This window comes from Ursus americanus, chromosome 18 (genome assembly GCF_024610735.1).
Source record: "Ursus americanus isolate L20-20 chromosome 18, mUrsAme1.1.p, whole genome shotgun sequence".
In the NCBI taxonomy this organism is placed as follows: Eukaryota; Metazoa; Chordata; class Mammalia; order Carnivora; family Ursidae; genus Ursus; species Ursus americanus.
The window spans coordinates 167,549-188,042 of NC_142144.1; the positions used below are offsets into that span (position 1 = coordinate 167,549).

The 20,494-nt window shown below is 55.6% G+C and overlaps 1 protein-coding gene across 1 annotated transcript in view; it reads right to left on the reverse strand.

Annotated features, from left to right (window-relative positions):
* CACNA1B (calcium voltage-gated channel subunit alpha1 B) overlaps positions 1 to 20,494 on the reverse strand; it is a 153,308-nt gene that overhangs the window by 94,269 nt on the left and 38,545 nt on the right. The window contains exons 13-16 of the mRNA XM_087869664.1: positions 14,501 to 14,618; positions 11,996 to 12,063; positions 8,989 to 9,098; positions 898 to 1,689 (exon numbers count right to left, since the gene is read on the reverse strand). Coding sequence (XP_087725790.1) covers positions 898 to 1,689; positions 8,989 to 9,098; positions 11,996 to 12,063; positions 14,501 to 14,618 — 1,088 coding nt within the window. The remainder of the gene's footprint in view (positions 1 to 897; positions 1,690 to 8,988; positions 9,099 to 11,995; positions 12,064 to 14,500; positions 14,619 to 20,494) is intronic.

Sequence of the window (20,494 nt, forward strand, 5' to 3'; positions counted from 1 at the left end):
TATTCAGCCTGCAAAATCCAGCTCCTTATGCCCCTATCCAGAACAAATAAATCCCTGATTACTTCCTCTGCTACTCTGGCATTTCATACGGTTTTTATCCCTTTGCACATTTCTGTGTTTTCAGGTCTGAAAAGTAAAATGGCGCTGACTCACATGTCTGTCCCTGGCACAGACCAGGCATGGCTGGCATCACAATATGTATAGAAAGGAACTGTTTGCAGAATGAAGAAGCCTGTAAGAGGATGTTTCCCTAAGCTACTCCACCTAGAGCCCCAGCAGACCAAAAGGCCCAGCACGGAGCTCTGCACAGTGCCTGCACTGGGCTGGTCCTGAGCGGTCCCCTCCAGGTGCAGGAGCTCTGGGAGGCTGCTGGCCTTAGCCTGGGGGCTCCTGTTACCCCAGGTTTCTCACTGAGTCAGAGTCAGATCCTGGCCCAACTAGAAACAAGCTGGACGGGGCTGCTGTGGAAGGGTAGGAGGCCCTCTGTGTCGCGGCCACCCAGCCTGCCCCTACTCCCTTCTACCATTCGGCCCAGTGGCCTCCTCAGGCCTCCCTCAGGCTCTCTCCAATTTTCTCTTTTCCCTGCCCCACTATGCTCTTCCCACGCCAACATGTCCCAAACCAGTCCCAACAATTTCCCTCCCCCATGCCCTCTTTCCCGCCCCGGTGCCTTAGAATAATGGCTGACGTTCACTGAGCATATCCTGCCCCCCACACAGTTTTAAGCATTCTCCATGTCATCCCAACAAGGCAGAATTGTCACCACCGCAGAGTGAAATGGAGACAGAAGGCGGGGGGGTTAAGCCCGAACAGAGGCCGCTGCACCCCCACCCCTTTGGACCCTGCCCCCTCTCTGGCCAGCAGCTCCATCCACCATCCGCATGCGCACTTCCTCACTTGGGCTGGTGGTTCCGGAGCTCCTTCTCCCTGTCCCGGTCCTCGACCTCGCCCTCCTTCTCCGCTGCCTCCTTTTCTGCATCCTCGTGCGTGGGCAGCGCCTTGTGCCGGGCCCGGTGCCGACGCGCCGGCTCCTCCCCGCTCCCGGCCTCCCTGGGGCCGGCCCGGGGGCCGCCGCGGTGGCGCGCTCGCCGCTCGCCCTTGGCCCCAGCCGCGCTGCCTTCCTTGCCCTGGTCGGGCGCGTGCCGGTGGGCGCGGTGGCGCCGGGGCTCCCGCTCGGCCGCCTCCTCCGGGGAGCCGCGCCGGTGGTGGCGCCGGCCGCCCTCGGGACCCGGGCCGCGGCCACGCTCACTCCGGGCCTCCTTGCTGCGGCTGCGGTGCGGCCGCGGCCGCTCTTCCCGGGCCCCGGGCTCCCCGCCCTCGGCCTTCGGGGCGTCCCCCCTGTCCTGCTCCCCCGCTGCCGCCGGGGCAGGGACCGGGGCCGGGACCTTGTCGCGGTGCCGGTGGTGCCTGCGCGGCGGGTCCGCGCCCTCGGCCGCCTCCGTGCCCTCGGGCCGGACCTTGCCTCCCGCGGGGACCCGCGGCCCGTCGCGGCCTAGCTCCACCACGAGCGGCCGGTCCAGGTGCGTCTTCATGTCTGGCCGCAGGTGGCGCGTGGTGGCGTAGCGCAGCCTCTCCTCGGGGTCCATCTCGCTGTACAGCGCCTCGCAGCTGGCCCGCAGGTTCCGCAGCCGCAGCTGGCTGGCCCGCTGCTCCCACACCGAGCGCGCCTTGGCCGAGTTCTGCGGCCTGCTGTGGGGAGACGGGAGGTGAGCGGCCGCCCCCTGCGCCGCCCTCCGACCTCTCTGCCTCACAGGGGAAGCCACAGATGGACGCAGCGATGGAGGGATGGCAGAGTGGGCGTAGGGAGGAGAGGGAGGGAGGACAGGTGTCAGGAGCCCTCAAGACCCCTGGCAGCCGGTGCAGAACAAGTAGGGGATACCCAGGGTAACAAGAATCCAGCACTGCCCCCACCCCATCATGATCCCATAGATTGTGACAGCACCAACCTCGGGGTGGGGGGTGGGGGGCTCAAGGCCACCCTTGAGCAGGTGTACGGGGGCTCTTGGCCAAGGGATGCAGGGCAGTGGGAATGACAGGCACCAGCATGAGGTGGCAAACAGGCTTCCAGGGCAGGTGGGCTGCTGGCCAGGAAGACCATCATGGGGAGAGGAGGGGGACAGCGTCCAAATGGGGCAGGACTGAGGAAGAGGCAGGAGGCAGGGAGCCCCCTGCGGCAACCCTGGGGTGCCGGCCTTGCTGCAGCATAGAGCAGAGCTACCCAGGGAGGGACTTCTCCATCTCCACTTCTAGAAAAACAGCCACTGGCCAGGAGGAGACAGGGGTGTTTGTGAGAGACCCCGAGAAGAGGCAGGTCCTCAGGAATGGGGTAGACAGTAGCCTAGGGAGCAAGGGGCCAGGGGCAGTGGGCCCTATCAGGGGCAAAGGGTAAGCTGTGACTGCTCCCTAAGGTGGCCAGCCCCACCCGGGCAGCTGTCACTCGGCTCAGTGACCACTTGCTCCCAGGAGCCCAGCAGTTAGGTCTAGGGCTACAGATGCTGCCTCCTGTGGTCCTCAATGCCCTCCACTCTCCTGGCTCCACGAGGAGCCCCTTCCATCCGCCAGGGCAGAGAGGAGCCCTCCAGCACCAGGAGTGGCCTGTGCTCCAGTCTCAGCCCTCACTCACAGGCTACCAAAGGTTTGACCACCCTCCAGCCTCACCCACATGGTCACATGTGGGGCTCCACAGCCCAGGGTACATGAGAAGCCCTTTGCATTCTGGAATCTGTGCTGAATAAGGCCTCCAGAGTAGGTGACCCCAGTCCCACCTTGGTCAAGCAGAAACCTCATCTGAGGCCAGAGTCTCGTCCTTCAGCCTCTGGAGGTTTCTGCACCCACCATGGTGGTGGTGGTGGCATCTGTATTGTTCAGAGCCACACTGTACTGTGGGCTGCAATGCCCATCTCATCCAATCCTCACAACTATCTCTTGTCCCTATTTCACAGATGAAGACACTGAACCTAGAAGGCGTGACTCATAGAGGGCCCCATAGCAAGTCACTGACGGAGCCAGGATCAGACGCAGGAAAAGGCAAAACGGAAAAAAGGTATCCTAAGAGGTGAGGCCTTGGCCAGAACCCAGCTGCACTGACAGCAGAGTCACAGCCTGAGGGGCCCCAGACCAGGGTCCAGGCTGGATAGGCCACCAGCATCAGGGCCCTGGGCCACTGGGCACCATGCTGACCTGCACAGACAGAGATGGCCCAGTGTGGGAAAGGCCCAGTCCCTCCAGTTGGCCTGCACAAGCTGTGTGATGCCGAATCCTGCCCCTTTGGAGGGGATGTCCAGGCTCCAGTGTGAGGAGCCATTTCCAGGGCAGTGCCTCAAAAGTATGAAAGCAGAAGAGCACGATGTCTGTCCTTCACGTGGGAGCCCGTATGGTAGGCAGGCAGGGCAACGCATGGGGGACAAGTGTCGGCCTCTCTGGCCATCTGCTAACCGACACCTTCAACTGCCACGCCAGGCCCTGACCTGTGTCCTCTGATACATCAAACCTGTGCTTCCCTGCTCCTGGGGACACCTTGCAACAGACCCACCACCTTCTGTGTCTTTGACTTCAACCTGAAGCCCCGGGGACCCACCCATCCCAGCCTGGCACCAAAACAAAGCGCCCAACTCTGAACAATGCTGAACCATGTGAAATGGATGATCGGAGCCCCGAGGGCCGACAGCCAGTCCAGCAGCCCGACACATACCTGGACTCAGCACCTTTGGTCAGGAGGGTTAGTGTTAGAAGCCACCTAAGACCTGGGGGGCAGTTCTCTGTCAGAGCAGACAGGCAATAAAGATGGTGGGGACAATGTGGTGACTGGGAGCTCAGGTGAGGATGGCCTCCTGATGACATGGCTCTGCCCTCAACCTGGCCTGACCCCAGCTGCAGCTCCTTCTCTCCCACGGACTAGCTAAGCTTCACAAAGAGGTGACTTGTCCACTAAAGTAGAGGGTGCCACAGGGCTGGCAGACTCCCCTCAGAACTTCCCAGGGGAGCAAGACACTGAGTAGCTGGGTCATGTGGCCCCTCTAGGCCCCACCTGGCCCCGCTCCTGCTGGGTCTCTCTGCCTCTCTGGGCCCTAATGCCACCTGAAACTGTCTGCACCCACCCACCCCTCAATGTCCTGGCTTCCTCTCTGGGTACGTCTCTGGGTCCGTGCTCCAGGCTCCCCCTTCCTGTGGGTGTCCGAGTCGGCCTGCACCCACCTGGTCGCTGTTCTGTCCTTGCTCCGTCTGGCACATAAAGTGGTGTGGCCACCCCTAGTCTCTCACTCTGCACCTCTCCACTGAGTTCACAAGCAGCAAGAACACGAGAGTGAGGGCCAGGCCACCATCTGACACACTGTGACAATAATGCAGACAAAGTCCTTCTTTAAAAAGACTCTTTTAGGAGTCACACGGGGATGCCGCCCCCACAATGTCTTGACCCCAGCTTGCTGGTATAGCCCTATTCAACCACACCCAACCCAGGCGCTGTGGATACCTGCAGGGCCCAAAAAGGAGCCTCAGTGGCACCGCCCAGCTTTGAGGGCTCTGGGCTGAAAGAGCCAGTTACCCGTAGCTACTCATACGGGAAGCAGCCCTCACTATGACACCATCAGTACCCACATCCACATCTTACTCCAGCCCGTGCATCAGTCCTCCAGGATCCAACAACAGCCAGCAGCTCCAAGTGCTTGTGAGCAAGCCCAGCTTAGGTCTGTGCTGGCTGAGTAGGGAGCAGGTGGCACCCAGAAAGGGCACCTGGCTTCCCCCATCCAGGTGCACCGAGCACACCCAGCTGCTCCGGGGACTTGTCTCACCTGCCGCGTTGGTCTCGCCTTTGAGAGGAAGCCCCTGGAGGCAAGCACCCCAGGACCACTTCCCCTGTCAGACTGACGTCACCTCCAAGAGGGACACACTGGGTTTCTGTGGGTCTACCTCAGGCTCTGGCTGCTCTAACACGAGACGGCAGCTCTGCTCTTGCTAGGACAACTCCCTAAGGGTCACAGATACATCCCTCCGAGTCTAAAAGGGATGGACCCCATGAATGTCCTCAGTGAGTCCTACTGAACACTGTAGCTCATGGGAACCCCAAGGAGACAGCGCCCACTGGCGCCCAGTGGCATATGTGCTCAAGACACCAGAGACACGGCACGTGGACAGACGGCAGACAAGAGGGCCAGGAGGGAGAGGAGGGGGGCTGAGCTCAGAGAGTGACGCCCGCGAGCAGGACTTGGGAACGTCAGGAAGCATGCCCACCGTCCCCCGTCAGCTGCAGAAGGCTTTCTTGGAGCTGCCCCTGAAGCAAGTGATTTGAGGTGGAAAAGCAGTTAGGAGTGGAGGGAGGTGTTCGCACGAGCTGCCATGAAGCCACAGATGGAAGTGGTAGCAGAGCAACTCACGGTGAGTTTACGCTGGAGACAGATGAGCTGCGAGATACAGCACCTCGAGTGTGCTTTACAAAACTGCACATGCAAAAAACAGAACAAAACAAAAGTGAGAAAACCAGAGAGGGTTCTAAGGGACACAGAACACGTTTAAGCCACGTCGGGTCAGGGCGCAGGCCGCAGTGTGCATCTGGGCAGGAGGCCGGGGTCGCTTCCGTCAGAGTGGACACCAGCTGAGACCTCGGGGTAAAAGAGAGGTTGAGAAAGACGGAGCATCGGCGAACAGGGACACTGAGAAGAACACAGCACGCCCCACCGGCGCTGGAAGACAAGAAGCTGCGATCCGGGGGCCCATGCGCTACAGCCCAGCACATTCTGCCCCACGGAGGGCAGTGGGGTTGGAAAGAGCCAACACCGTGTGTCCCTACATTCCAAATGGCTCTCCCCTGCCACTTGGAGTCCCACTCCTATGGGGCCGTAGTGGGATGACCTGTGCATCTGCCTTGCTCTGAGATGGAGCAAAGCCAGCTAACACAGACACCTCACCGTTGGGCTCCACCTGAGCCTTGCTGCCTGTCCACCCTGCTCTGCCCCAGGCCCCCGACTCCTTGGCTCCTCAGGCTCTACACCCAGGTGCCTCCAGCTCACCGTGACCCTCACAGGGGCATGCAGGCTACATCACCAACCCACTTCCCTCGGGTGTACTCCAGCCATTTCCCCAGTGACCTTCTGGAAGCTTTTCCAAAACCAACAGAGAAAGCAAAAGTCTCTATCATGCTTCCCCTTTAAGGTAGTTTCCCCAGGGGAGGACCATGTGGCTTCCCACCACCTCCTTCTCAAGGCCAAGTCTACACCCATTTGTGAGGAGCTCAGAACAACTCATCCACCTGCAGGTCCTGGGTGCAGACAGGCGTGGGTGTATGTGTGGGTGTGTGCGTGTGTGAGAAGGAGTGTGCAAATCAGTGTGCGACGGGTGTGAGTGCGTATATGGTGTGTGACTATGAGTGTGGATGTCAGTGTGGGAATGAGTGTGAACGTGTGTGAGCGTGTGTCACAGGGCGTGCCGGGGGACCGAATCATGGGACGGAGGGAATGTGTGCAGCAGCGCTCAGAGGTCCAGGTGAGGAGAAGGGTGACCGAGGGCAGAGAACCGGGAGGGCCATGCCAACCTTAGCAACCCTTCCCTCCCAGGACCCTGAGGTGGCTGTCCCCCGAGGACTCAGCCCAGCCCTAAGGGACAGGGACAGCCCTCTGAGGAGGCGTGGCGCCCCATCCCCTCAGGCATGTGCAGCTGCACAGAGCCCAGGGAACGTCTCAAACACCAAGGACACTAAGGGCCCCTCTGCACCCAAGGCTTCACAGAGAACATCTGGACCAGTCCTCCCACTTCACCGACCACACCCATGGCTGCAGGGAGCAGGTTAGGGGCCTTACTCTCACCCCAACCCAGCCGTGGGGAAGAAGCAGGCGTTGCCCATCCACCCCCCACTGCACACCCCACTCACCGGGAGAACAGAAACAGTTGGGAGGGTGGGGGGCAACGGACAGACAGAGGACAGACAGAGACCAGGAGCTCTGAGCCTCAGCCCACCACCCACACACCCAGGCGTTCAGACCTGGTCCAGTGTGCAGGGTCTTCAGCAACCACATCAGACCACCTGCCACCCGACAGAGGCAGACTGAGGACATGCCACAGGGGACAAAGGCCCAAAGCTGCAACCCAGGAGAACCTGCAGGACCCACAGCTAGCCCAGGAAGGGGGAACACAGAGGCCAACGCCTGCAAACACCCCAGGCTGGCTTGACAGGAATGAGGCGACACCAAGCTGTGAGGCAGAACGCCCACCCAGGAGAAAAGACGCACCAAGGTGGTGCTCAGGTCAACAGCTGGTGCTGCAATACGCCCTGGGCCTGGCTGTGCCATTCTGCAGCCTTGTACCTGCAGAGCAGTGTCCCCACACGAGGCCAGGGGCAGAGGAAGAACATCCAGACCTTTCTTGGTGGCCTGACATGTTCTCCACGGTTGTGCTGAGGGCCCCAGCACACGCCTCTCTGAGGTCTCAGCCCCGATGGGAATGGACACCCTGCCGTAACCCCTACAGCACAGGGAGCTCTGGCAGGTGCAGGGCCCACGGGACAATGCACTCACCTCCACGAGCACAGAAGGCAAATGCTGAACGGAAACCCACAAGGCCCGTGATTAAGTCAAAGGCTCACCACTACCTCTGCTAAAGCAGGTTACAACACTCAGGAGAAGGGGCCACCTGCCGGGTCACCACTACCTCCTCAAAGCAAGCCCAGGACCAAGCCAACCAAGTCTCTGAACCGGCCAATCAAAACACAGAGACAAGTGAGCACCGAGTCCCCCAGTAGCTGTCTGAGTCATGGCTGCTGTGTCCTGCCTGGCTTCCTGCAGGCCCCTCGCATCCCTGCCTGGGCCCCCTATGGGCCTGTGGCCTCCTCTAGCTTCTTCTCCCCCAGAGGCCAGTGCTTCCGGCTTGGCTTAGGGGCAGGTCCTCTGCAGAGGCCTTCCTAGAAAACAGGCCATCACCCTGGGGACTGCCAGACAAGAACAGGGCTGCTGTGGTGCACGCTCACACGTGCAGACACACGCACGCTCTCACACCTGCACCCCACACTCCCAGCAAAGTCATCCACCTGGCAGCACACACACTCAGCAGCACGGACGCATGTGTCACCACAGATGTACCTGTGGCTGTTTCCGGGCAGCAGGGAGAGGGAGGGAGGCCGGCTGGATCAGCACGGAAATGGGACGTGTGGGGCGGAGTGGCCGTGGCACCGAAGACAAGTCAGCAGTTCCCGGGGCTCAGCCTGGCCTACAGAGTGAGAGCTCCTCTGTGCTCTCTACGGCCACCCTGATACTAGGCCAGACTTCCTCCCTCCTACCCATCCCTCCCTGCCCCCCGTGGGTGACCTCCCCCAGCACACTGCAGCCTTGACCCTGGGCCGGGCACTCTGTCCCAACTCTGAAGGCCCTGATACTTCCCAATGAGGCTCCGCAATGTGCCTTGAGGCTCAGCTGAACCTTGGGGTGACCAGTCAGTCTCCCCACGGAAGCCTGGGCCTGCCTTCAACTTCTGTCATCACCAAGGCTTCCCCTTGACCTCTGTCCCCATACTGAAACCTTGAAGACATTTTGGGAAACTGCATTAAGTCTCTTGGGCTGCTGCAGTACCAGCTAGAATCTTTTGGCTCACAAAATACATTCCTAAAAAGCTGAATACAAAACGGACATACTGACACGTTCCCTCGGACTCACAATCTTTGTCCAGCGAGGGGCCCTGGAGTGACCCAAGAGTGCTGAGGAGTAGGTCAGAGCCAATCCCACCCACGATGGGAGGGCCATGCGTTGCCACCCCTTGCTCCGGCTCGAACTGGGAGAAGCCATGGAGGCTTTCCCTGGTGAACCCTGTCCTCAAAGGCTGCTATAGGAGGGGAGACTTTCCTTCGCATCACAGCTCCTGGGGGCAGGGAGGGGGCCGTGTCTTAAGAAGCTCCCGCCAACACAAGGGATTCGGAGGAAGCCCCCAGAGGAAGCGTCCTGCTGAGGGCCCGGCTGCGAGACTCTGCAGCAGCCCCGCCGCCCTGCAACCCACGCCCAAGAGCCTTACGCAGCAGCAATGGAGATGTTCGCCGCGGACATGGGACTGACGTCAGCCACTTCTTTGGCTTTTTGCAGAGCAAGCTTCTGGTTGGCTGCTTCTTCCATCTCCTCTTCGTCCTGTTTGAACAGACAGAAGGGTGCAACTAGCCTTGGGAGTGCTGCGTCTACTCCAACGAATCAGCTCTTCCTCCCGCGGTCTCTGAGTCCTTCCTGCCCTCTGAAACTGTGGGCCAGGCAGTGGCTCCAGCACTGAGCACCGGTTCCACGCAAGCTCTCTGGTGGCCTTCAGGGACCCCCTTCTCTACCTGCTGCTCAAGGCAACAGCCCCCAAGATTCTTGCCTCAATACCTCTTGCCATGGGCCATCTCCCAGGGTGCTCACAGCTGGTGACTTACACCCCACTTGTGAGCTCAGGCCACAGGGACCCAGCTGCTGCCTGCATGTTTGTCCCACAGCGTTTCCGACTTGGCGCAATAAAAATGCAAACCCATCCCTCCTTCCCTCCCACCTGCTGCCCCCACCCCAGGAGAACATGTCCCACTTGAACAAAGTCAGCCTCTACCCCAGAGCTGTGAGCAAAGGCAAGGGGCAGGTCTTTGCTCCCTGAGGCTAGGTCCCGGCCCAGCACTGGTCACAGGAATTGTCACCAGGAGTGGGTCTAGCAGGGACACCTCCTAGCCTTTGAGCTTTTCCTACTTGGACCCATCAGGTCACATGTGTCTACCTGTCCCCAGCTGTAACTGTGAAAAGTCCCTCCCTGTGTCCACCTGGACAGCCACTTGCAGTGCCTGTGTTCCCTTCACCACCGAGTTCCTGAGGAGGGCCCCACAGCTCTCTGACACATGTGTTGATATCCTGCCCTGCCTCTGCCCTCCATGGGAAGGGGAGTGGACATCTGGGCAGACCCTCTGGCCTTGACCCCATGTCACTTGGCAAACCCAACAGGCTCTGCTCCTGGGATCTGGATGAAAAGCTCTGGGCTGAGCCCATGGGCCCATGGAGGGAAACTAAGGCCTCCATGTCATCCAGCTAGACTGCCGAGACCTCCATTCTTTCCCCCAAATCCCCAATCCTGAGCCCACCTGGCTTCCATGGAAGGTGACATTCCCAGTGTGGCCCAAAATGTCCTTAAATCTTCCCCTAGAGGTCCCCAAATAGCAAAAACTAAGACCCCTGTTAGCTGCCTGCAGATTTCCCATAGTGCAAACGTCTTCAAGCTTCAGGCCCAAGAGAGCAGGCAAAGCTCGATCTAGCACAGAACGCCCCTGTCAAGGTCCTTCGGGCTGCGGATGCCGTCCCGGTCGACAGCTCTCCAGGGCGGAGGGCGAGCTTCTACAAACCAATTCCACTGACTTCATTCCCACTTTGAAAAGGACATGATGCTGTAACACGTTGTGCGAACGTAAAGGAAGGACAGCCGGCCCAGGAAATGCCCCACAGCCTGACACAGCTAGGCCTCCACCTGCTCCGACTTCCAAGTGAAGGGAATCCCCGAGTAAGGGCGGTTGGCCCAAAGGGGCCACTGCACAGGCTGTCTGTGCGTGGAGACAGGGCCCCAAGGACATCGCTTCCCTGGTGTGTCCTCACCCATAGCACAACTTGAATAGACAGTGAGAACTTCAAGTTCAAGCTCACCCCTGCCCCAAGACAGTTGGTGCCCAGACCACCAATGTTCCTGGGCACCCCCAGCTCACGTGGTCCCAGAAATCCTGACAACAAGAGGTGTTCTGTGGACGTAGGGCTCCCCCCACCCCCCGCCCCAGCAGCCCAGCCAGGAGCAAGAACAATCACTCTCCAGCCACTCCTAGAGGGCAAAGCCCAGTCTCGGCTCTGGCTGACATAGAAATGAGCAGGCCAGTGGGACTTCCAGGTCCTCAGAAGGCAGCAGCCAGAGCAAGGGAGGCATCTATACGCACAGGAACCACCACAGCCCAGGCCTGGGCCGGGAGAAGAGGAAGTCTGAGCAGCAGCAAAGGAAGACACACGAATAGGCCTGCCTCCACCCGGAGCAGTCCTTCCAGAGAGCAGGGTGGGAGCAGCGGGGGCACCTGCGCGGCGTGCACGGCCAGAAGCACCAGGGCAGAGCTGCCCCTGTGCTGACTGCAGACGCGTCCCGCACCTGCCTTCCTCAGGCAAGGCCTGAATCGAGCTCAGCCCCGAAACAGACATGGCGCTGAGAGTCGGGACACGCTGGATGGTAAGGGCTGGAATGCACCAGACACACACAGGGATGTGCACACGGGCATGCACACGGAGAGGTGCGCACACAGGCCACATGCTCAGCCGAGAGAGCAAGCACACGGGGCTTCTGCTGCAGGTGGTCTGACCAGGCAAGGAGGACCCTCCACACTAGGAGCCAGGGTTTATCAAAGCACAAGCCTGAGGCCGAAGCAGCAGGAGACCTAGCTGCACCGTCCATGGCTGAGGGTGAAGGTGACCAGGTGGGGGGCTGTGTCATCGGGAAGGAAACCACAGGGGAAGACGTGTATGATCACGTCCCCCACCAGGCTCCAGGATGAGAGATGACTACCAGAGGCCGCCCACTGGGCACTGCCACGAGAAGAGGCTGCCCTGCTGAGGCATAGACAAGCCGACAACGGGGAGCAGCTGTTCCTCCAGGCGCCAGCCAGGCCCGGCATCTGAGGACAGAACTGCCCAGCGACCGCCCGAGCTCAACTGTGCACACTCAAGACTGACCACAGGGGCCCCTCACCGCCCAGGGACGAGCACAGGAAATCCCACACCTCCCTTTAGCTCCCTTCGGCTGCCCTTCCTGGCAGGGCATCTCCCACGCTTCCTCCACACCATTCGCCACACCCAAGTGGCAGCCTAACTTCTACGTCTCCAGGACCTTGAGGGGACTCCCCCAGACAGCGGTCACATGAGTCTTTAACCCTGGCCTGGCCCTCTTCCCGGCTCTCTGGACTCATGCAGAGTGACACGGCCTGCCGCCCACACCCCCGCCCCCTCTGCTCTTCCTGGGCTGCAGGCGGTGTCCCTACGCACGCACGTACCTTGGTCAGCTCCTGAGCATTGGCGAGGTTGTCCACGGCGATGGCCAGGAAGACATTCAGCAGAGTGTCTGGTGGGCTCCAGCTAAGGAAGGGAACCCTTCTGCCCCCACCCTCCGTCTCCCACAGTCATACCCCAGCGTCCCCCATGGAGACCTGGGCCCCATCTCCCCAGCTCCTGACTAGCCTTCAGCCTCCTTCCCTGGGTGGCCACATACCCGTCAAGCCCCCTTGCCCCTCTGACCCCTCTCACACCCCAGACCCAGCCTAGCCCAACTGCCGGGGCTGCTGCCTCTCCGCACTGCCCGCCTCCAATTTCTCCAGCTCAGGCCACTGACCTGAGTCCCTTCGAGTTTCCTGGGGCTAGAGCCACCTCTTCCCACAAGCTCCTCTCCTGGGCACCTCAGAGCAGCACCTCCCCAGAACCATCCCCTCCCCGCACTCTGCACTGCTCCCGCAGACCGGGCCCTCCCCAGTCATCTCATTCCTTGGTGGCGCTGACATGTGGAGCCAGGTCGCCCTCTGTCGTGGGTGCTGAACGGCAGCCCTGGCCTCGGCCCAGCAGCTGGGTGCACCAACACCTTCTCCTCAAGGCAGCCAAACCCTCTCAGACATTGCCGGTGTCCTCTGGGGGCAACGTCACCCCAGTCAGAGCCTAGAACTGCGCTCTTTAACCACAGGCCTGGGGATTCACCCCCGTTCCCCAACCCAGGCTGTAGCTGTTCCTGCCAGGGCGAGGCCTGAGCAGCAGCGGGCTTTGTTTGAGGCCGACAGCGATGACCGTTGCTGGTCGGGACCCAGTCTGGCAGGGAGATGACCCCGAGACTCAAAGCCAGCCACCTGCCGGGGTACCGCCTCATAGGCAAGGCTGCTTGGGGCTCCAGCAGAGCACAGAGGACAGGACACTGAGGCTGGGGGCCACTTCCCCACACTAACCACAGCCACGAGCACCTCAGAGGCCTTCCCACACCTGGAGAGCTCAGGGCCCAGCCAGAGAGATGCACAGAGGCAGAGGGAAAGATTCCCATTGGCTAGTACGAGGCCTGACCACTGACACACCTGGCCTGACCATGCAGGGTCAGAATAAGCTGGCAGCTTACATCGGAAACCGGGGATGTACTGTATGGTGACTAACATAATATAATAAAAAATCATTAAAAAAAAAAAAAAAAAAAGAATAAGCTGGCCGGAGCTTCAGGCCCCTGCTCAGTCTCGGGGAGCGGCACCTCCTTCTGGACAGCCGTTATTCCCCACCCCCACCCCCACCCCCACCATTTGAGGTCAATGCAGGCCCCTCCTCTCTCTGACAACCTGGCTGCCACTTCCAGGTTTCCTGTCAGCCAGCCCCCAGTCCCACCACCCGCTACACAGTGAGACCAACACTGCCCCTCCGGAGCCCCCTGACCCCTCCTTCCTGGGGCTCCTGCTTAGCCCCACAGAGGCGGGGCTCCCTGCCCTGGGGTCCAAGACCTGAACTACACAGGGCTGACAGAGGGCACGGTCCCTCTGGGGCGAGTGGAGGCAGAGAACAAGGTCTGCAGGGTCACAGGTCACAGGCTGGCACGAGAGCCAGCAAGGTGGGGGCAAAGAGGGGCAAACAGGGTCGAGTGCCCAGGTGTGCCTCCAGGGAAATAAGGCAGAGCCGGCAGGTCAGTGTGGGAGAAGACAACTCCCAGAAGTGCGTGGCCTGCTCAGGTCTGTCTCCAGGCTCCGCAGGCTATTTACTGCAGCGGATCTCAAAGTGGGGTCCTCAGGCCGCAGCATCAGCACTCACAGGGGAGCATGTCAGCATCACATCTGTGGGCTGCAACCTGAGCGTTAACCACCCCTGGGGGACTCTGGTGTACAGAACAGTTTGAGAACCCAGGTGCCCCTGCTCAGCCTGAACTGCCCTCCTGAGCAGTGGGGCCATGTTCATGCCTCGCCTCTCCTGGTCCCCAGCACCACCCCCCCACGTCATGAGCCCTGCAGCCTCCTCTTCCCAGGTGGCCTGCCTGAGGCAGAGCTGCCACCAAGCTGCTGGGCTTTCCCTGACCCCGCAGACCCACCCTCCCATCACGAGGGCCTGAAACTCAAGCCCAGCAGGCACCCACCACAGGAAACCTTGCTTCATATTTCCCTACAGGTATGATATTTCCAGCAGGGAACAGCTCTTTAAAAGCCCAGTGCCCAAATTTATCTACTGAATTAAAGTGGACAAACAAAGCAAAACAAAACCCATTGCTGTCAGCGTTCAAAGCCCATGTCTTCCCGTGGCAACCCTCCTGAGCCTGCCGCTGACCATACCGTCCCCCTCTGGACACCGTACGTGCAACTTGTGCTTCCACCATCCTCGGCCCCCACAGCCTCCGGACCCCCAAGCTCAGGCTGCCTGGAGAATATTCACCACTCCCCATCGTTCACACTTGATGAAAAGGCACGTCTCGTATTTGTCCTCCTGGGGGAGGAGGGAGAGGCAGGCCCAGACCAAGCACTAAGCACACTGCACCCAGCCCCACAGAAGGATACAATTTCCAAACAGCGTCAGGACAATGAAGTAAAAGGAGGAGAACATGCCTTTGCTGACTCCACCTTGCGATTCGATCCCGTGGTACATCACTGCGTTCCAGTCCTCTCCTGTTAGGATCTGTGGAGGGACAGCACCACAGGGCATGCCCGCATGGCCACCTTCACCCCCACATACACACATGAGCACGCTCAGGGCCAGGACACGGCTGCGCCCCAAGAGCCAACAGGCACATGTGCACACACACACAGGTTTCTAGATGATGGTGCTTCTGGAGGTCAAGGTGGCCCATGGTCCTTCAGAAAAACTTCCGGAAAGACGTGGCTGCTGAGTTGGGCCAGTCCTCGAAAGATAAATACGCTCTAGGTCTTTGGCCCAAAATGGAAGGGAGTGCCAAGCCAGAGGAAAAGGTGAGCAAAGGCGAGGAGGAGAATTGTAGCAATGAGCTGGAGAAATGGGGCCGGGCAGGGGAGGCAGAACTCCCCACTCCCAGAGCTGCCAGGGCCGTGATGTTACGGTCTAGGAGACAGTGGGTCCAGCAAAGAGGGTGGCTAACTGCAATCTTTGCCCCATTGGGAAACATGTCTCTCTTTGCTACTGTGTTTTTGGAAACGTACAAGAGGAGAACGCCACAGACATTCACGTGTCCACCAATCAAAACAGACACTGCTCACGTTTGTCCCATTTGCATCAGGTCCCACTGCCCGTGATCACTCCGACAGACGACCCCAATCACAAACCTGGTGAGGAACCATGTCAGGAGAGTTCCACTCACACAACACGCAGGTATCTATACACAAAATGCACCACGCGTGTTTTAAACACTCACAGGAAGGCATCAGACCACACACCGTTCTCCAGCGTGCTCTCTTCACTCAGTACCGTATCGTTGAAGTGTACCCACGCGAGGCACCAAACCCACTTAATCCTGTCCCCCGCCACCCACACGCCTCCTGGCTGGCACCTTCCTTCTTTCCGGGGTTTTGCTACCGAGTCTCACTGCGCACCCAGAAGGTCTGCCCACAGCTGGGATGGCCAGGCGGCATCTGACTTTACGAGAGGCTTCCAGCGGGCTCACCCTAAGCTGCTCCCGCCTGAGGAGTGAGGGCCGGCTGGCCAGCTGGTGTCCTCTGGGGCCTCTTCGACCGCCCCGCATTCTGGGTGCTTCGTCCTCCTCGCCCCGTCTGCAGGGACCACTGGAAGTGCTCGCAGCTGGCTTCTGCTGTATGACAAAGTGCCACGCGTCGAAGAATTCCTCTCCATTAGAAGGCAACAAAAATATTCTTCTGTATTTTCTTGAAACCATTTTAAAGTTTGGTTTTTCAGTTAGGTTTTTGATCTGACTGGAGTTTGTGGTTACTGTTCTGTGTACACACGGGGGTGAAGATCAACTTTTTTCCCCAGTGGAAAGCCAGTTTCCACAGACCGACTTTACAATATTTTGTATCCATCCTCCTCCTACGGCCAGCTTCCTACCTAGCCTGGCCGTGTTTCTGCCTTCTCTGGTCCGCTCTTCTGGTGTTTGGTCTTCATACCTCACAATCCTCCCACTGTAGCTTCGTAAAAACTCTTGACACATGGTGAGGCAACCCCTCCTTCCTGAATCGTCTTGGCGATTCTTGGACGTTGACCCTTCCACATTATCAATATGCTGAATTCCAAGAGATTAAATTAGGAGAAGAGACGCCTTTACCACTTCCAGGCCTCCCCGTTATAAATACACCCCCTGTGTCCCCAGAGGTGATAACAAGTCACAGTTCCATGTAAAAGTCTTGTATACTGCTTGTAGATTTCTGGGTGCTTTATAGTTTTTATTGCCTCTGGAATGAAATAGTTCATTTTAACTGAATTTTCCAATCGAATCATCAGGTCATAGGAAGGTTACATTTTTGTATGTTGATCTTGTGTTCGGCAGCACAAGTGAATTTTATGCACTTGGTAGGACTCACCTTACACCTGCCAGGCCCAGGGCAGCAAAAGAGCTGTACAGATCCCTTGTCTTTAATGGTAAGAAAGCTGTCCCAGTTTTTAATTTTTTCTTGAGCTAATTTATGTGTTTGAGATTTTCCTATAAAAGTGCATGTTTCATCTTAGTTTTCAAATCTCTGGCCATAATATTCTTCGGGATTTAAAACAATCTCTTCCTTTCCTGCAGATAGGCCTCCCTTCCAGGCTACACTTTTCATCTGTGCTTTTTCTCTTGGCCAGTCTTGCTGAGATGCTGTCTACTATATTAGACTTCCTGAGAGCAAGCTTTTTATGATTTTGTTGTCCTGGTGTTTTAGTTTTATGTCACTAATGTCTGCTTATTAACCATTTCTTCCTGCTTTCAATTTTTCTTTGGTTTACCTCTTCTCTTTTCTAGGTTTTTAAGATAAGTACATCACTAGTTTATTTCCAGTCTTTCTTTTATTTTCATGATTGCATTTAAGATTATAAATTTTCCTCTAAGCACTGCTTCCACCTCATTCCATAAGTTTTGATGTCATTACTCACTTCTAAGTATTTTGTAAAGTCTGTTGTGATGTCTTATTTACCTCGGTCCTTCAGCTTTCAAATCTGGGGAAGGTTTTAAATAAGTTTTTACACATGGTTTGTTTATTTATGTTACATCAAAAATGTGCTCGATAGGGTGACAATTCTTCAATATTTGTAAGCATTTCCTGGGTGACTTAACAAGTGTTCTGTTTCCGTGAATGTCCTATGTGTCCCAAGTGATGACTGTTTTGTTTGCTCTCAGCTGGGTGCAGAGTTCTACAGACCTCAGCCTCATCCTACGGTTTGACAGGAATGTATTACAAAGCTCTCGTAAGATGTGGATGTCCATGTGCTTCTGTCAGTTGCTGCTCCGTATATTTTTAGGCCATGTTGTTAGGGTCACGTAGGGTCATGATTGCTGCCTTCTTTTTGTTGTTACATAACATACTTTATTTTTACTAAAGCTTTTTCCCCTTAACTTGTATTTTGGCTGATGTTAATATTATTTCAGCATTCTTTTCGATGATTTCTACTTAGTTTATCTTTTTGTATCCTTTCATTTTTTAAGTTATGTACTATTTCAAACAATCAGAAAGGAATGATGAATAATTTTTAACAACCCTCCATGTAGCCACTACCTGGCTTGAGAACCACAGCATTCAAAAGGAGGTGGTGCCCCTTGAGCAGGACTCCTCCAGCCCACCTCCCAGCAGCACAGCACCCTGAATCTGGTGTTTATCATTCCCATGCAAGCTTTTATACTTTCACTGCATGGATGCCATAAATAATATTGTTTTGCATGTTTTCATCCTTATTTAAATAGTATCATATGTTGTGTATTATTCTGAATCTTACCCTTTTTTCACCTAATATTATCTTTGTAAGATTTGTTCATGTTAGGGGCGCCTGGGTGGCATAGCGGTTAAGCGTCTGCCTTCGGCTCAGGGCGTGATCCCGGCGTTCTGGGATCGAGCCCCACGTCAGGCTCCTCCGCTATGAGCCTGCTTCTTCCTCTCCCACTCCCCCTGCTTGTGTTCCCTCTCTCGCTGGCTGTCTCTCTCTCTGTCGAATAAATAAATAAAATCTTTAAAAAAAAAAAAGATTTGTTCATGTTAACACGTTGAATTCTAGGTCATTCATGTTCCTGCTGTACAGATAATACCACACTTTTCTTATCCATTCTTGAGACGATGGACATTTCCGGTGACTTTCAGTTTTTTGGTTTATAAACAATGCTGCTATGATGTCTCACGCGCATCTCCTTGTGCAATTGGCCAGGAGACGTTCCAGAGCACAGACCCACAACAGGAACCACTCGTATGCAAGTTCTAGTTATCAGATTTTATGACATTTCTACCCACAGTGGTTCTACTAACCCCACCAACAGCATAAAGGAATCCCATTTCTCCACATCTTCTCTAAAACTTGACATTAGATTTCTTAATTTCTGCTAAATTGACAGGTGGAGAGGTTGTCTCATGGTGGGTTTAATCTGCGTCTCTGGCAACATTGGTGATAGTTCTTACAGGTTTATTCGTCAGCCCGACTTCCTCTCCCATGAGATGCTTGTTTACACTCTGCCTTCCCTATGACATTATTTGTCTTTTGTCTTTGATTTGTGGAAGGTCTTGATACGTCCTGGACACAAACTCTTCAGTGGTTATTCTAATACTGTGGAAATGTCTTCTCCAAGTGTATAACTTTTTTAAAACCTTTTCGTGGTGTCTTTTGATGCACAGACATTTCTACTTTAACCGTCAAATTTGTCAATATCTTCCTTTCTGACCTGTGCTTCTTCAGAAGGAGTTCCCTACCTTGAGTTAGTACCATTACACTCCTGCGCATCCTCCTAAAATTTCAGATTTGCTTTTCACATTTAGGTCTTAGTCAGTCCAAACAGATTTCAAGTATGGAACAAAGTAGGAACCCAATTTCATGTTTTGCTCTACAGATAATCAAATTGTCCCATACCATCTGTAATCACAACACTTGAGTTTTCTGTGTATACGAATATTTTAGCTGTGAATATTCTTTCTTCCTTGTCACTCCTGAGAAATTGTGTTTCATATTTTCTTGTCCTACTGCACTAAGACCACTGATACCAGCATAATCTGCTAAGAGTTTTTACTTGAAAGGAGTGTTGGGTTTTATCATGTGATTTTATCTTTTTAGAAAAAATGTATTGTAGGGGCGCCTGGGTGGCACAGCGGTTAAGCGTCTGCCTTCGGCTCAGGGTGTGATCCCGGCATTGTGGGATCGAGCCCCACATCGGGCTCCTCCGCTATGAGCCTGCTTCTTCCTCTCCCACTCCCCCTGCCTGTGTTCCCTCTCTCGCTGGCTGTCTCTATCTCTGTCGAATGAATAAATAAAATCTTTAAAAAAAAAAGAAAAGAAAAGAAAAAATGTATTGTGCACATCTTCAGACATACACAGAGTGAACTGAATCCCCGTGTTCTTATCATCCAGGCTCCACAGTGAACAAATCTCCCAATCTTGTTTTTCCTGCCCTCTCACTCTGTGCCACGGTCTTGCTGGAGTCACATGTTTTTTTCTGATCACATGGTTTTTTTCCTTCCTTAATTGGCTATGATGAATTATATCAATAGGCTTTCCAACATTAAGTCACCTTGCATTTCCAGGATAAACTCAAGTTGATCATAAAAATAATTTGTTAATTTATAAGCATATCTAGTTTGATTAGTCATTACTTCCCTTCTGCCTCTGTGTTTGTGATCATGACCTAAGACTCCCACTGACCCCTTCTTCTTCACATGAATGTTCACCTTATCTTTTCTGAGGAAAACAATAGGAAGAGCTCAGTCACTGACTCCCACCTGTGTAGGCAGGCCATGCAGTGTGGGCAGTCACCTCTACCTCATTCTAACGTGAAGATCTCCTTCTACGGAGCAGCACAAACCCCATTAGCATAACGTACGATGCATGTTTCCTGAGTAGACATGTGTGACTTTATGCCCACCTCTGTATGCAGTGACAAAGCTCCCCTTTCTGAATGTTCATCTGAACCCTAAATCGAAGGAACCCACTTATCCCCACATGGGGAGCCATGGCTTTGGAAGTTATCCCCTGTGATCTCCTTATTTACTGCAAATAAAAGTTTCCCTATGGACTCTGGGGAACAAACTGAGGGCTTCGGGGGCGGGGGGGAGTGGGATAGGCCGGTGATGGGTATTAAGGAGGGCACATATTGCATGGTGCACTGGGTGTTATATGCAAGTAATGAATCATGGAACTTTACATCAGAAACCAGGGATGTACTGTACAGTGACTAACATAATACAATAAAAAATATTATTATAAAAAATAAAAAAAAAAATTAAAGTTTCCACTGTGCGATAACCCTCCCCTGCCCGCAGTCTCTTCCTATAAGTCACCAAGCAGTGGACTCATATTAGTTCGGTTATGGTTTTTTTATCAAGGTTATTCTAGTCTCATAAAGCAAGCCAGGGACCTTCTTTTTGTTTTCTCTGGAGTCATCTACATAAAATTGGAATAACGTC